This window comes from Agelaius phoeniceus, chromosome 18, assembly GCF_051311805.1.
Source record: "Agelaius phoeniceus isolate bAgePho1 chromosome 18, bAgePho1.hap1, whole genome shotgun sequence".
NCBI classification, from domain to species: domain Eukaryota; kingdom Metazoa; phylum Chordata; class Aves; order Passeriformes; family Icteridae; genus Agelaius; species Agelaius phoeniceus.
The window spans coordinates 5454695-5470003 of NC_135282.1; the positions used below are offsets into that span (position 1 = coordinate 5454695).

Below are 15309 nucleotides of genomic sequence, written 5' to 3' on the forward strand. Positions count from 1 at the left end.
GACAAGAGAGGGGCTGTTCGGACACCCTCGGAGACACCGCGGCGCCCCCTCACGGGCCACGGCGGCGGGGAGCCCGCTCGCAGAGCGCGTCTCCCACAGCGCCCAGGACTACAACTCCCACAGGTCCCACAGCACTCGGGACTACAACTCCCAGAGGTCTCCCAGTGCCCGGGACTACAGCTCCCACAGTGCCCGCGGGTCCTTATCGGATCGCGGCGAAAGGCCTGGAAAGACCCGGGCTGTAGCGGCGGCCGCAGCCGCGGGTCCGGCTCGGCCCGGGTGAGCGCGGCGGGCGGAGGAGGTTTCGTGCGGGAGCGCCTCGGGCAGGCCCGGCGTGTGGCGCAGCGCGGATTGCGGCGTTGATGTGCTCTTTTTCCCCCGCAGCAGGAAATGGCAGCGCTAGGCAGATCCTTCCAGGGCATCCCGGCGGGCCCGGCCGTGGAGCTCCCCACAGCGCCGGCCGCTGCCCCGGAGCCCTTAGCCGGCGGCCACGGCCGTCTGCAGCCGCCCGGCATGGTCATGGCAGGGATCGGAAACGACGGCGTGGACGGACCCTCCGGCCTCTGTCTGCAGAGCAGCTTCGACCTGGCCTCCCTGGCCGCGCTCGGCAGCCACAGCGAGGGGCTGACGGTGGCCCCGGTGAGCTCCTTCACCAGGAGCCGCAGCCAGTAAGTGCCAGAGCCCTTCCGCAGGGCCCAGGCTGTGGGGAGCTGCGGCGGGTGCTTTGCGAGGCGGCTGGGATTTGTTTCCTTGTAGCAGTGTTGCGCTGGTAGGAGGTTAGAAAATTGTCTTGTGCTCGGTTAAGGACCTTGAAGCTGGCTGGTGGGGGGATGAAGGAGCCGTTTAAAAGGCAAGAACCAGCATATTTGCGTACTTTCAAACTCACTTATTTGTTTCAGTATTTCTTCAGTATGTCCCTGTGATACAGAATATTAAGAGACTCAAGCTGGGTCGTGTGTTGCTTCTTGAAGCATTTGAATTTTAGACCGAAAAATTGGTCTTGCCCCTTGTGGAAAACGAAATAACGTAAAAGAGAAGAAATCGGCATGGAATTCTGTTCAGAGAACTGAGCAATTACAGCTGCCTTTGATTTCCTTTGTAACAATGTGGTTATTTATTGTCCCAAACTTTTATTCCCATCACAGCTGGTGACACACTGTCACCATTGATCTCAGATGAAAAGGGAGGAAAATATTGTTTGACACTATCAGTGTAACCAAAAGATACAATTTGAAGCTAAGTAACTGTTTTTCTTTTGTAGTGTCTCTGTGCGATGTGGAAGGAAGCATAAGCTAGAAGAAGAGGCAGAAGGGTAAATTAATTTGTCTTTTATAGCCTGAAAAATCCTGATTTGCTTTTTGTTTTGTTTGAGCACATCTCACCTCCAATACAAACAGGAAGGAAATCTATAATTGTTTCCATTTGGAGCTCTTCCCTTGAATTGCCCAAATCCATTTCTGTTACCTAATTAATTGTGTGGCACTGATTTTTCTGAATAGGTACTCACATTTTACTAAGAGCAATGTGAATTTATTTTCTTTGTTGAGGTGGCATTGCCATAGAGTGTCAATGCTGCTGAAATGCACTTTACATTTGTTCCTGTCGATTTTCACGTTTCTTTTGTTGACAATTGTAAACTTACTTTGTTTCCTAGCTGTCCTGTGCGGAAGAAGAGACTGACAGGAACCAAAAATTGCTCTTTGAATCCCAACACTGAAGAATGGATTCTTTGTGCAGGTCAGCAGGCAGCTGGGGAGGTAGCAAGTCAGTATGGTGGCAGCGGTCCTGAAACTGCCATGTTAGAAATTCCCTGTGAAGAAATGGATCAGACAATGGGGGAACAGCAATGCGAGGTTGCTCGCAGGAAACTTCAGGAAATTGAGGACAGGTAAATGCAGGGATTGAGTAGCCTGGCTTTGCTGAGCTTTCCCTTTTTTGGTGGGCATTCAGGGGTAAATCTAGCACTTAGCAGTGTGATAACACTGCTGTAAGTCTGAGATGAACCTTCTGTTCAAATGATTTAATTTTAGGCTACCTATGGTTGGTCCTGTGAGTCTTCAGGCTGATCTGAAATTTTGGGTGCTAGAGCAGGAGATGCTGAGTAAATGACACCCTGCTCCCAATCATTATGCAGCTCCAATATACCCTAATTGGGTTTAATGCTCTTCTGTGAGCATCCAGAAGCTCAAATTCTAACATTTACCTGCTCAGGCTTGAGCTCAGTTTTTTTTTCAACCAATTGCAGCTTGTTCTGTGATTTAAACTTAAAATAGATGTGAATTTGTCAGTGGAGGGAGTAACATGAACCAAAGAGGTCTCTCTGCACATATGCAGTAAGGCTGAGATTCATCTTGCTGATGGTGTGATGTGGGTAATTGGGTGGCTATAGACAGTCTGCTGTAGTCTTTAAATAATTTTACTGTGCATTCTGGCCCTTGAAAGATTTCTGGGAATGGCATGTGTATGTATCAGTTGATTGCAGGTGAGCTGGTATTCCAAAATATCTAAAATGACCACTGCAGATGATCAGAAAAGCCTAAATTTATAGAAATTTTAAAACGAGATTTTTTTGTAGATTACTCCATAGATCATGCATAAGGAGAAGCAAGGTACTGTTAGACTGATATTTTTTTAATGGGTAAATCAGAGTAGTGAAATCTGTCTCTATTATCTGTCTGTGTCTGCTTTGGTCTTCTTGGAGGATTGTTCCCTATTCTTCCCAGCTACACTGCTAAATTTTCTATAAAACAAAAACCAAAACCAAAGGAGATGCTTCCATTTGTTGTAAACACTTCAACAATTTGTGCTGATTTAATCTCAGAAACTGGCACAGCGTTGTGAAAAGTGAAGCATTATTTTCAGTATTTCCAGTACCTTTGCAATAATTCTCAATTCCAATTTTGGAGAATTGAGCAGGTGAAGCAGCTGCATAGCTGAGACTCATTTGTGTAATGTGACTGAATCATTGTTTCCTTTGGAGGGAATTTCTTTTCTCTCAGTGTGTGTTTGCAGTGACACTGCTGGGATAACACAGGGTTAACAAAGCTAGCTCAGGTACCAGGAGTGGCATTGCTGCTCAAGTGGCTTCTGAGAGTCCTCCTCAGGGTGTTTTAGCCCAAGAGAGCCTCATGTTAACATGGCCCTGCTGCTCCTGGTACCCAGCCCAGGTCAGAGATGTGCACAGAGCAGAGCACATAGATGTGACTGTAGTCTGCAGTGGATGTTCCTGATAACAGTATGCTCAATAGTGTTTATCTCCCTCTTCCCCCTCCATTCCTAGGATAATTGATGAAGATGAGGAAGTTCATGCTGATGGAAATGTTAGCAATCTGCCCACTCTTATCCTGTCAGATACCCTTAAGAAAGGGATGAAGAGGGATTTTGGTGAAGTCCTGACAAAGAAAATAATAGAATCTATGTAAGTTCTGGAGGAAATCATGGTGCTATGTAGCTAACATGTGCAAATGAAAGGAGAGAGACCTCATTTCATGTTTATGGAGATGTCCTTGATTACTGCATGATGCAGCCAACATTGTATAACACACCACTCATCTGGTTAAAATAGGAAAAACTGTCCTAATGTAAAAAAGAAACAAGTGTAACTGGAGTGGTCATCAAGTATGTGTTTTGTACTCCTCATGTCTACAGAGTGAAATCTGTTGAGTGAACCAGTGTCAGTTTGGTTTTATGTATATGAATTTCCAAAATGAGAAGATCTTGAAGTGTGACCAACGGTGGTCAAGTTTGGTGCAAAAAAGAGAGGAAATACAAGGTTAGAATAGAAATAAGGGAACTAGGGAATAGGGAAGAGGAAATTTAATAGAGGGGGGGAAAAAGGTATTTATTTTCTGGAATATGGTTCCAGACTAGCTCAAAGGATGAAGATCTTCTGCATTTAATAGATGTGCTTAGAGAACTTAAAATTTACTGAAACTCCATCCCTTCTAGGAGCCGTCCTTCTATGGAACTCGTGCTTTGGAAACCTCTTCCTGAATTTATGACAGATAAACTGAAGTCTGTTTCTGTTAAGAACTTCAAGCAGCAGAGTACAGAAGTATGTCAAGCTAAGCAGCCAATACCAAGAGCTCCTTTTGACCCACAGACTGAAACGTTCCCTGGATCACAACAGACTGCCATGTCTCCAGATCCATATGCTAGTTTGGGAATATCTGGGTGTGCAGAAGAAGAAATGGAGTTGTAGATGCCAGATTTTAGACTGGAAGTGGTGAGCTTCTGATGCCTATTGTTGATGTTTTTTGATTATTTTTTTCTGGTTTGATGTGTGAATCTGAAGTTATATTATTTGTTTTTTTGTTTTCTTACTAACAATCATAAGCACACCACAATCATAGGGTGGCCAGGAAACACCCTAAGATTTCTGTGTTCCAATCTCTTAAATATTCTTATTTTTACTGAAAAGGTAATTCAGAGGCCTTTGGAACAGGGAAGTAGCTTTCCATCTTGCTTAATGGTGAAATATCCTCTTAATTGCCCTTGGTAAAGCATAAAATCCAAATACTGAATGTAACTGTGGCTTAAGCCACACCTTTGTCTTACTGAGCCATTGAAACTGGTGCACATACTATTCTTGGCCATTTGGTTTAATTTGAATTACAAAATGTAAAGGAAGAAACATCTTCAAATCTAGTCATGGATAGAAAAGCAGTCCCTCTGGTAATACAGCTTTTCACATCATCTTATTTGTTTGGACTTTATGTAAACTCAGATGTAGAAATTACACAGTCCATGGGGTGCTAGGGAAGGAATACTACAGCTGAGCTTAAGTCTTTTGCTTTGTAGAAAGTAAAGCCAGCACTTGGACCTGGCAGGATACCTGCTAACTTCAGTCATCTTTGGTTCATTGGCTTCTAAATTTGATTTGTGGGTTTTTGATGTTCCCCTCCCCGAACAACGCAAAGTTTGGAGAAAAGTGGTTCTCAGCAAAGAGATTCACATTTTACACTGTGCTGAGATTCTCTATATGCTTGGAGTTGGGAAGTCAGTCAAGACAGTGTAACTTCTGATGAAATGAATGGCATCCATTGATCTGGGTAAAGATGATAAGTAAATCAGATAACAGGGATAATGGTGCTTGCTGCCATTACGAGGCTCAAATGCTGGGTCTGTACCCAAGTCAGTGGCTTTGGTGCTGAGGTAAAGGAGATGCCTGTGTTTTTCCTGAGAGAATCTAGACATAAAATTTAAGCCACAGTATGTGCCAATAATATAGCATCACATTGTTTATACAGATGTTTGCCAAAAGAATTTTCTACCCTGCACAGGGTGCCAAGGAAAGGAGTTCACAATGAGCTATTGCTTGTACCTTTTCTCAATGCACAGCAGTTTGTTATGCTTAAGGTTTTCTAACTTGTTTAAGGGTTTTATCTTTTATTCATAAGTCCTTGAGCTTTCTCAGAGATACCTGAATTGAGGCTTTTTATAAGAAATCCCTTTCCAAGTAACAGGTTCTGTTCAGAGTCCTACGTCCAATCTAGTTTTGACATCTTGCTAACATAAAGGAGCAAGTACACAGGAATGCAGCTGCAGAAAATCTTCTCTTCCTCTGCACAGCTAAAAGATAATCCTTGTGATAATATTCTTCACTGTTGAATAACCCATAGCTAAAAGCTTAAAATCAGTCTTCTCTTTTTGCAGTCCTTCTGGTTGTTCAAAACATACCTGTTTGTTAAACCCTGTTTATCTTGCTGCTTTTGTTGAAGGTTGTCTGAAATTTCCTGTCTCTTGGTAAAACATTTTAGAGTTTCATTAAAAACACTCCAGCATTTGAGTAAGATATTATTCTGGAAACCAGTATACACCTGTACCATTCAGGAAGGTTTATTAAGTTGAACATGTGCAGCCTATCTTGCTATAATGCCTAATTTAATTTCAGGGTCTGCTATAAATCTTTTGCATGAACTGTGGAAAATTTCTTCTGTGTTATTAAGCTGCTGAACATCTTTTAATACCTACAGCCTCTGATGTGCTCCAGTGGTTGAGTAGAACATAAAGCAGTCAGTTTGGAGAAGGCTGTAGTCACTGCAGGTAGAAAATGTGATGCCTCCAAGTAAGTGACTGGTTTTCAGCTTGCTGGATTGTAGTTAAAGTATTTTAGGTGAAAGCTCTGAATCCTAAATAAACTGAAAAAAAAGGATGAAAATTTTAAAAATATGATGAAACCATCTCAACAACATTGAAACTGCAACAGAAGATTTAAAAAAAACTCTGGGAGGCTTAAATACATCAATTGATGCAGTTGTTTTCCTCTTAAAAACACCAAATTGCATATCAGATTTGCAGAGTTTGTTGTAGATGGCTTTTAAGCATACTTTTTTTCCTCCTAGGTTTGTACCAAAGGTTGACTTTCAGAGGTGTTTTTCCTCTTAACTCAATGCCAGTAGGGCATCACTGACCTGTTACCTGCCATCTAAAACAACAATAGAGCGGTGCACTGTTGACAAAGACTATGAGATGGAGAAAAAAAAATTGTCTAAAAAGTTTGCTTTGATAGAAAACATTTGCTTTCATTTTTTCACAATGCATTTCTGCCCTTGTGGTAGGAGACAGAGGGGTTGAGTTGCTTAAATTGATGGAAGAGTGGGAACCAAGTGAACACTGAGCAAGATCCTTGCTACAGCCATCACTTGGAGAGGGTGACTGGATGAGAGATCAAGCTGTGGGCATTTACAGACTTCTGTATTTGTGAGTTTCATTTGTTGTTGTCTTCATTAAAGACTTTTATTAATGCTGTTCACAAACGGGATGGCAAATGCGACGCAGTATTAGGAAAAACATTATTTTGAAATATGAAAGATCTGATTCTGGTCTGTCTTCTCTTGGGACCAAATCACCCTTTGTATGTCAGTTTTCAATAAATTTTCTAAAATATTTTTTAGATGACTGTTTCATTCCTGGTAAGAGTGATAAAACCTTGGGAGTCTATGTGCAGTCCTTCAGCTGGACAGTAAAGTACTCTTCTGGCTTAAGAAGATTGGAATTTATCTATGTTATGTCAAAGGCATGCTCTTTTTTTCCTCCACAGTATTCAGCAGGACAAGGGAAGGCAAGAGCAGAATAGAATAAACCTGAAGCTGCCAGGAAGGAAAAGTTATTTTAAGTCTCTCATAGGCCTCTGACAAAGCAATAGGGGTACCAATTAATGTTGCTATAGCTTGTGTTTTGAGATCTTTTATTTGACTTCAGAATAAAACTATTCAGAACCAAGCAGGCTAGGTATTTTTAAAGTTAAGGAATGTTTGAGAAGAGTTTTAAATTCAGATTTTAGTAATTTCGTTGGAAGGTAAGACTTGCTTTTTTTGTGTACCATCTTAATGAACTTGATTCTAGTAGAAAATACTAGTGCTCATAGGGATTTCTCCATGGTAGTAGGCTTCCAGATACCAAGCAAGAACTACTTCTGTGTTTTTAGTGGAAGAGGTCTCAGTAACTATTAACACCTTGTTGTGGGACCCAGTGCTTGCAGTAAGTCAGGATGAAGCATGCCAGGATAGAGCTGTTAAGTTGAGAAGGGGAAGCAAAACAGTGTAAAGACCACGTCCTTGAACATTGCTGTCTCTTGTGCTTAACAAGGTTGAAATGTTAGGCACATCCCATGTCCCACTGTGATGGAAAGGAGACTGTAATACAATTTCCTTTGGATTTTTAGATGTTGAAATGGCTTGCTCACGGCTGCCAGGAGGAGCTGGGGCTCCATAGAAGGGTGCTAACAGAATGTATTGCAAAACTACAGATCAAATCCTCACTTCTGCTTTTTTTGGATTTGCAACAATTTGATACTCCCTCTTTTCCACCGTTAAAGTAATTTATTCTTCTGACTGCTTGGATTTTTAATCTAAATTTGTTACACTGCACAGCTGTAGTCTTTACTTCTACCCACTATTCAGGTGGAATCCTTCATTATAAGCTAGGTTACTCAAGCTTGTAATCCAAAGCAGTCCTGTCACCTTGAATGTTACTGACTGAAACATCTCTGGTTTTCTTTCTTCCCCACCCCAAGTTATTTTTGCCAAAATTGAATGCAAAACATGAAATAGTACTGAAACCAAGAACAGCTGTGCCAACACCTGCAACAGCTCTCTTATTTTCAGTACAAAATTTCTTCTGTCTCTCCAAGTTTTAAAGAAATGTTGTGATAAATACTGGATATTGGAGCAAATGGATGTGGACAATGAGAAGTCCTGCTGTGGTATTTGAAATTGGCTCCTGACAAGTCCATTTGATGCTTGAAGATTTCCTGTGGTCATAGAGAATCTGCAACCATTTTCTCCCACCTCCCCTCAGACTGAGAGAATTTTGGACAGCAGTACTGGCCACCAGGGTGCCACCACTGCCTCGACTTTTGAATATTCAGACCTCAAGCTCCTGCCATGTGCCTGCCTCACAGAGGCTGAAGGTTTTGCTCAGTAGCTCTGGCCCTCACACAAACCTGTCTACCACATCCAATGCCCCCAAAAGGGAACTGCTGAAGCATCCAGCTGCAGACACCTTATGAGCAGTGCTCCTCAATGCATTGTGGCAGGATGAGACACTGAGGGACCTGAACTTAAATTCTCCAAGGCCCAGATCCTCTCCCCTCCCCAGTGAGTTCTAAGGCAAAACAGGGTCAGTGAGCTGCACTGCATTTTAATTGCACCAATACAGTTAAATATTAAATGGACAAAGCAACTCTACATAGCAAATGGAAAACAAGCATTTAGTGAAGCTGTAAGACTTAGAGACTATTAAGGTCTAGCCCAGTTGCCTATACATAAATATCCCAGTTTAGTTTTTGGTGTTAAAATTTTAACTGGAAAACAAAACATTTCCAGGTTCAGAGAGAATGAGCAAGTTTTTGAGAAACAAACCTGCCTCTCTCCTAAGCCAACACTGACTGGGGGGGAGCCAGGGCAGGACAGGACACCCCAGGCTTTTTCATACCATCAACTAGCATGGTAAAGGTGAGAAACACTTTTCTGAATGGGCTTGATTTTGCCCACATAGACCCCAAAGGGGCATTGCTGATTTCCTGCCAGGACAGTTGCTCCCAGGGAGTTAACACTACCACGTTAGACACTGATGAGCTGGGGAAAGAGTTCCTTGGCAAAGCTGTCCTCCCACGCATGGTCAGCGCCAAGCGGGGACGATGTATCGCTGAAGGGAGACAGGGATCCTTCATACCCAGAGTCACTACAGCCATCCAACAGGTAGCTTGAGGCTTCAAGGCTATGACAAGAAGAAAGCAGATGAGAAAAGCCCAGTTCAGGCATGAAGCTGTCTACAGGTTCCTTCTTCACAGACACTGGGGCTTCAGGGATGGCCTTGTTGTCAGATGAAGAGAGATTTTCTTTCTCAATTTTCACTAGCATATTGGTTTGGTTGGCCACTTCAACAGGAATCTCCACTACCAGGGGTTTTGTATACACGTGATCAAACCTTATGAGTTCATTAATGGCTTCCAGCTTGGCTGATGGGGACCCCAAAGAGGGAGAGAGGGCGGCTGGTATGGAATTTGTTTCTCCAGAGATCTCTTCCTCCAGCTTTTCCAGGCACGTTGACTCTGAATCAGCATATTTGAGAAACAACTCTGGGTCCAGACTGTCCAGAAAGCCCAATAGGACATCAGACTGCAAAATGAAAGACAGTGTTAGAAAGACAGTTTATTACTGTTACAGCCAGACACCAAATGTGGCCTCTATTAACCTCCACGTGGAAGTTAACATACACTGATGCAATCACAGTTGTTTTACCAAGAATATTATCAAACATACAGTTAAGGCAGTTACCCATCTTGCAGAAATTCACAGAATAGGCCAGGTTGGAAGGGACCACAGAAGGTCACATCTGGTCCAATTTCCCTGCTCAAGCAGAGTCATCTTAGAGCACATGGCACAGAATTGCACCAGATGGTTCTCAACTGTCTCCAGTGAGGGAGACTCCACACCTTTTGGGCAATCTATGCCAGGGCACAGTCATTATTTGCCCACAGCTTTTTTTGTAAGGGTACTGGCAATCCCCAGGGAATTATACATGCATTTAAGATTTACAGCCACTATTAGAAACTCCTTAAGATCTTGTACCCATCAAGTACAAAGACCACAGTGCCTGCTGGCTACACAGAGCATAGACCAAAACTTGGCTTAGGCAGACCTGCACACAACTAAAGCTGTGGGGACTGGGTTTTTTCATGTGGGTGTTGTTGAATTCCTATACTCACTGGACACAGCCTAACACAGCTGTTCTGGTGCACAGCTCTGGCATGCCAAGATTTAGAATAAACAGAAATCACCAAATGATTTAACATCAAAACATTACAACGCTAATCTTAAATCTACAGTAATTCTGAATATCATGGACAGTTTGTATAGGACTGGATGCTCACCTCAGAGTCTGAAGAGTCACTGCCATCAGAATCCATGTGGAAACTATCAGAAATGGTGACTGCTGGGCCTGCACCTGCTGCAGAGGAACACGTAGTCTGAGTGCTGCGGACTCAGCGGACCCGGTCACCAATCTGATCTCATCCACCTGGGATTCCTTCACAACCTGCACCAAGACAAAAACTCAGTCATTTCAAGTGTTCTGGCAGGCAGTACAGTACATGATCTTCAAGATCATAATTCTTCTGCTAAGGCTTCCAACACAAAATTCCCTATTTGCTTGTACTGTAGGAACCTGAAGGTAAGGTAATTTCCAAGTTAGGTGACGCTTTCCTACTCTTGCACATTTATTTTAAATGACCCTCTCCACCACATCTGAGACATACCTACATGACTGTAACAGTTTTTACTTCACCTCTATATAGTAGAAAACCAGAGAAAACTGTCTTAAACAGCCTGGAAGTAGTCAGCTTTCTACCTCCCACATTACCCATTTCGACTTGGCAGCCGCAGAGTTTCAGGACAGCCTCCATATGGAGGACAAAGGTCTTTGCGGCATATCCCTGCCCACAGCCCCGAGGCTGCCCCGGGATCGGGGCAGCTGTGCCCAAGGCGGGGCGGACACGCCAGCAGCGCAGCTCACCTGGAACTCGTCACCCTCCTCCTCCTCCGTCTTCAGAGCGTCCAAACCAAGGCGGCAGCGGAGCTCCTGGTTCTCCCTCGCGAGGTCACACGTCCTTTCCCGCAAGAGCTGGTTCTCCCGCAGTAGCTTCTGGTTCTGCAAAGAGCCGTGAGGCAGGGAGGCCGCTCCCTTGCTCCCCCTGCTCCAGCCCCGTATCTCCCGCAGCCCCTTACCTCCTCCTCCAGCTCCACCACCTGCTGCTCCAGCTCTGTCATCCGCGCCTTCTTCCTGTCGCGGGCACTCTGGGCCGCCACGCGGTTCTTCAGCTTCCTGCGGGGCAGAGCAGCCATCAGCGGGACATCTTGTACCCACCACGTACGGCCGCAGCCCCGCCACCGCTGCCCCGCACTCACCTGCGCAGCGCCTTCTCCTCCGGGCTCAGATGCGTGAGCCGCTGCCGCTTGCGGGCCGGCTGCGCGGTGTCCATCCCCGGGAGGCCGGGGTCGGCTCCTGCCGGCAGGACAACGGACAGATGCCGGGCAGCCGCGGCGCTGGGAGCCTCGGCCGCTTTGCTAGGGATGAGGAGCAGCCGCGGGGCCGCGGCACCGGGCAGCGCTGCCATGGCGGCACAGCGGACACGCCGCCCGCGTCACCAGCGCGGCTGACTGCGCCCTGCGCCGCCCCGCCCGGATTTCTACCATCGTGGCTCTCGCTCATTGGCTGCGAGGCGTGACGCCAAGGCCGGGAGAGCCCGTGATTGGCCCGAGGCCGCGAGCAAGGGGGGAAGCGAATTGCATCAGACAAGGGGCTGCGGCTGTGAGGCGCTGGCGAGGGGCGGGCGGCTGTGAGGGCAGAGCGGGGCCGGGAGGGGCCCGAGGGGACCGGGCCAGACTCGGGCCAGACCCACGATGGCGGTGGCCAAAGTTGAAATTCCTTCGGAAGGCAGTGAGCCCGGCCTGGCGTGGCGATTCAGATGAAATCTCCCTCTGGTCTCCTTCCCGGAGCCGATCTGTCACAAGTAGTCACAAGCATAATCATGAGGACCACAAGTGCCACGAATGGACCTGTAGCAGCTGCCATAAGAATGAACTTTTTAGTCTAAGAAGACTAAAAAGGCAGCGATGTTAGTGATTGATGAGTGGAACTGCAGGAGACCATGCAGAAATCCCTCAGGGGAGTCGAACCCTGAGGAGCAGCAGAGCTGTGTGGGAGTGAAGTGAGCACTTCTGAGGGAGGAAATCACCCTGCCCTGACGGGCTGGAGTCAGATCTGATAGATCTGGGGTTCAGACAGAAGGTTTCCAGGTAGAAAGCCTAGAAATGCTCTGCCCATGGGAGTGCAGGTGTTCAGCAACCTACGGGCAGCAATGCACAGGTTGCAGGGCATCGACGGAGTTTGAACCTCCGGCAGCTCAGCTTCTGCAGCTTTCCAAGTTTCCACTTGTGACAGTTGCCAACGACCTGAATAGTTATGAAATGTCGAGACTTTGGCTGCTCACAATTATTTTTGAAAGCCATTTGTACATTGATTTTAAATTAGTGGAGATGTTAAACACTAAAGGAAAACATGAGCTTTAGAAGATCAAAGACACTGGTGTGCTGGTTTGGCATTACTCCAGCACTGGAGTTCTGCCAGGCTTTCATGATACAGAGAACAAACTGCATTTGTGAGCTTGTGTTTGTTCTTTTCTTGCGCACTGCAGCATGACATTGAGCTAAGGCTGAAAGTTCATCTTTCTACTTTGACACCTTTGTGAAAAACATGGCAATTTTTCAATAAGCCTTTTAATCGGAGTGCAAAAAATTGTTTGTTCGGGTCCTGCTAAGCCCCTGAGACACTGGCCATTGGAGATACTGCTTCTCTTTTGTGTGTCTCTTCTGGATTTGGACTCATGTTCCTTCTGTAATTCCAATTCCCACTTTAAAGTGTTACTTTTTTCGACCAAAATGCAGATTCAGTATTAATAACTGCTTCAGATTTCAGACATCCATTTTGAGTTGCCCTTATTTGCAAGAAAATTGGGGTGAACAGGGCTGCCTTACATTGCTGATTTATAATATTTACAGCTATACTGCAGAGATCTGATTTATCATGATATGATTTATCATAAAGATATCCATATGTCTTGCTATTATGACTGAAGAAAAATCCTAACCTTCTGTCTGCAGGTGATTTACTTTTCCTATTTAATTTTATGTGGAACCAGAGCCCATGAAAAGCACCTTTCCTTTTGTAACAAACACTTGTGATCATGAATAAACGACAGAAGTGCAGGGACATATGTGCTAGAAGTGGTGCCTGAGCTACTTCACAATGATGTGTTATCAACAAAAGTGGAAGCTGCCCTTGGCACTGGTGGTGTCCATTGTTACTGAGTATAATAACAGCATCCATTACTGCTGGCAGTAATAGCTAGCAAAAGAAGGGCATGACACCCTGCATTCTAGTCTTGTTGAACAGTTTTAATGGTACTAAGACAAGCTCTGGGGCAGTTGCTGAGAATATATTTAGGCTCACAAATATTATATACCATTAGGATATATAAAGTGTTTCATTAAATATATGGTTGAGTCCCTGGGTAAAAGAGTGCCTAAGAAAAGTCCATAAAGCTGGTCTTACACTGTGACACTCTCTCAGAGAGTTTTAACAAAAAGGCTTCAGGTTTAATTCTGATTTCCACTTTTTTTTCCCCTTCACTGTTTACACATTCCAGTCTTTGTAATTTTCTTTTTTTCAGTCATTTGATTTAATCCTGTGATCCACGTGACTCAAGAATGCTTCTCACCCTGCCTTCACCCTGCTGGGGGGTTCAGCACTACCATCAAGGATGTGCCAATGAGGATTCTGTTGGCTGTCCTGCCAGAAACCACATTAGTTCCTGCTAAAAGAGCTTTATGTTTTATGTTCCAGGTGGCCAACCCACCAGAGGAAATAATTTTGTTTAACAAAGGTGGAGAGGCTTTACCCTTGTGTAATCTCAGATACAGAGAAAGAAATGTGTGTTCAATGTTATCTACACATTAAAAAAGGGGGAATAGGGGAGGAAAGTAAAATGGAAGAGGGGGGCATAGAGAAAAGATAATCTGAGAAAGAGCTTGCTTGCCAGATGTGTGTCTGAAAATACTTGGATGGTGGCCCAGGCCCCCAAGATCTTGACACCAGCTGGAGTGTTCCCATACCTGTATCAATAGCTGATTAAATGAGAAGAGAACCTGTTTAGCAGCCTAAAACAAGGTTATTCAAAACCTGTAAACTAATTTTACTTATTCTTAAATTTTGTCATTACACATTTGGATTCAGGAGTGCATTTTTTAAAGTTTTAGTGCTCTCAGTCTCAGGGAATATGCAGAATCTGTATCCTCTGGCTACTGCAAGGAACTGCCACCCTGCCTGCATGCTGTCCAAAGTGACATTGGCTTTCCCTTCTCTTAACACTGCCACAAGCAAGCCCTTCAGAAAGGTGATTTTCACTCAGATCTCATCCTTTCTCCATTAATACTTAATAAATTATTTGGATTCTGCTTCATTGGCTTCTGTGATTGTTCCAGGTTACCACCAGAAAAGCATGGAAAAGACACAGTGAGTTCAACTCCAAACCGTGACTTTCCCAACATACGTGTACCTTGCATTCCAGTTCCTTGTCCTCCTGTCCTCGTGTCCTCATGTTCCACCCACACGTTACTGGTACTTCCAACCACCCAGAATTTCCAGGAAGAGTGAGGTAGGTCTGCCTGAGTTCCATCTTAGATCTTGGTTGTGGGCAAAGGCATGGGCTGGAGAGCCTGACTTTGGTCTCTTTATGGTCCAGTCCTCTGACCTAGCTGATTTGTGGTGAGGGAGAGATCCCATCACACCTGTACCTGAAGTGACTCCTGTTACACCTCTTCTAATACCTTCAGGCCTTCTTGCTGGAGTTCTGTCTGTATTTTCCCCATAGCAATGTCCCAAGCACTGCAGGCAGCATCAGTTGGCTCAGACAGCCCATATTTTGTGACAGAGATGTCTCACACACCCCTCTTTAGGGTTATCTGCCTCCCCATGCAATAGAGTTGGTTTTTCCATCACCACAGTCAATGAAATCTTGCTTCTGATTCACAAAACAAGTCTGAGTTAACTCAGGCAACACTATCAGTGTTTCTGGAACAAAAATATTCTGCAAGTTGAGTAGAAATTAGGCCTTTTATAAGGCTTTTCTTCAGGAAAAGAGGGTCTCCCTTCAGTGCTACAGGAGTTCCCAGCAGCCATAGGCACTGAGGTTCACCTTGGAACTTCTTTGGAAAGTTCAGTTCCATTGCCCACAGCAATAAATTT

The 15309-nt window shown here is 44.7% G+C and overlaps 2 protein-coding genes across 3 annotated transcripts; one reads left to right on the forward strand and one right to left on the reverse strand.

The window, feature by feature from the left end:
* The first annotated feature begins 180 nt into the window (after positions 1-180).
* Positions 181-14519, forward strand: CCDC117 (coiled-coil domain containing 117). Of its 2 annotated transcripts, none has more exons than XM_054645592.2 (6): positions 181-279; positions 385-668; positions 1262-1312; positions 1655-1888; positions 3281-3418; positions 3949-6895. In XM_054645592.2, exons 2-6 carry the CDS (start codon positions 391-393, stop codon positions 4199-4201), a joined length of 954 nt encoding a protein of 317 aa, XP_054501567.2. In that variant the 5' UTR covers positions 181-279; positions 385-390; the 3' UTR covers positions 4202-6895. The 2 variants fall into 2 exon arrangements, with proteins under 2 accessions (XP_054501567.2, XP_054501565.2); XM_054645590.2 differs by adding an exon at positions 13736-14519 and having other exon boundaries at positions 251-668; positions 3949-4225.
* Positions 9294-11672, reverse strand: XBP1 (X-box binding protein 1). The gene is made up of 5 exons (XM_054645593.2): positions 11412-11672; positions 11232-11328; positions 11020-11154; positions 10379-10542; positions 9294-9623 (listed from the first exon to the last, which is right to left on the reverse strand). The coding sequence occupies exons 1-5, from the start codon at positions 11618-11620 to the stop codon at positions 9434-9436; spliced, it is 795 nt and encodes a 264-aa protein (XP_054501568.1). The 5' UTR covers positions 11621-11672; the 3' UTR covers positions 9294-9433.
* Positions 14520-15309: the final 790 nt, after the last annotated feature.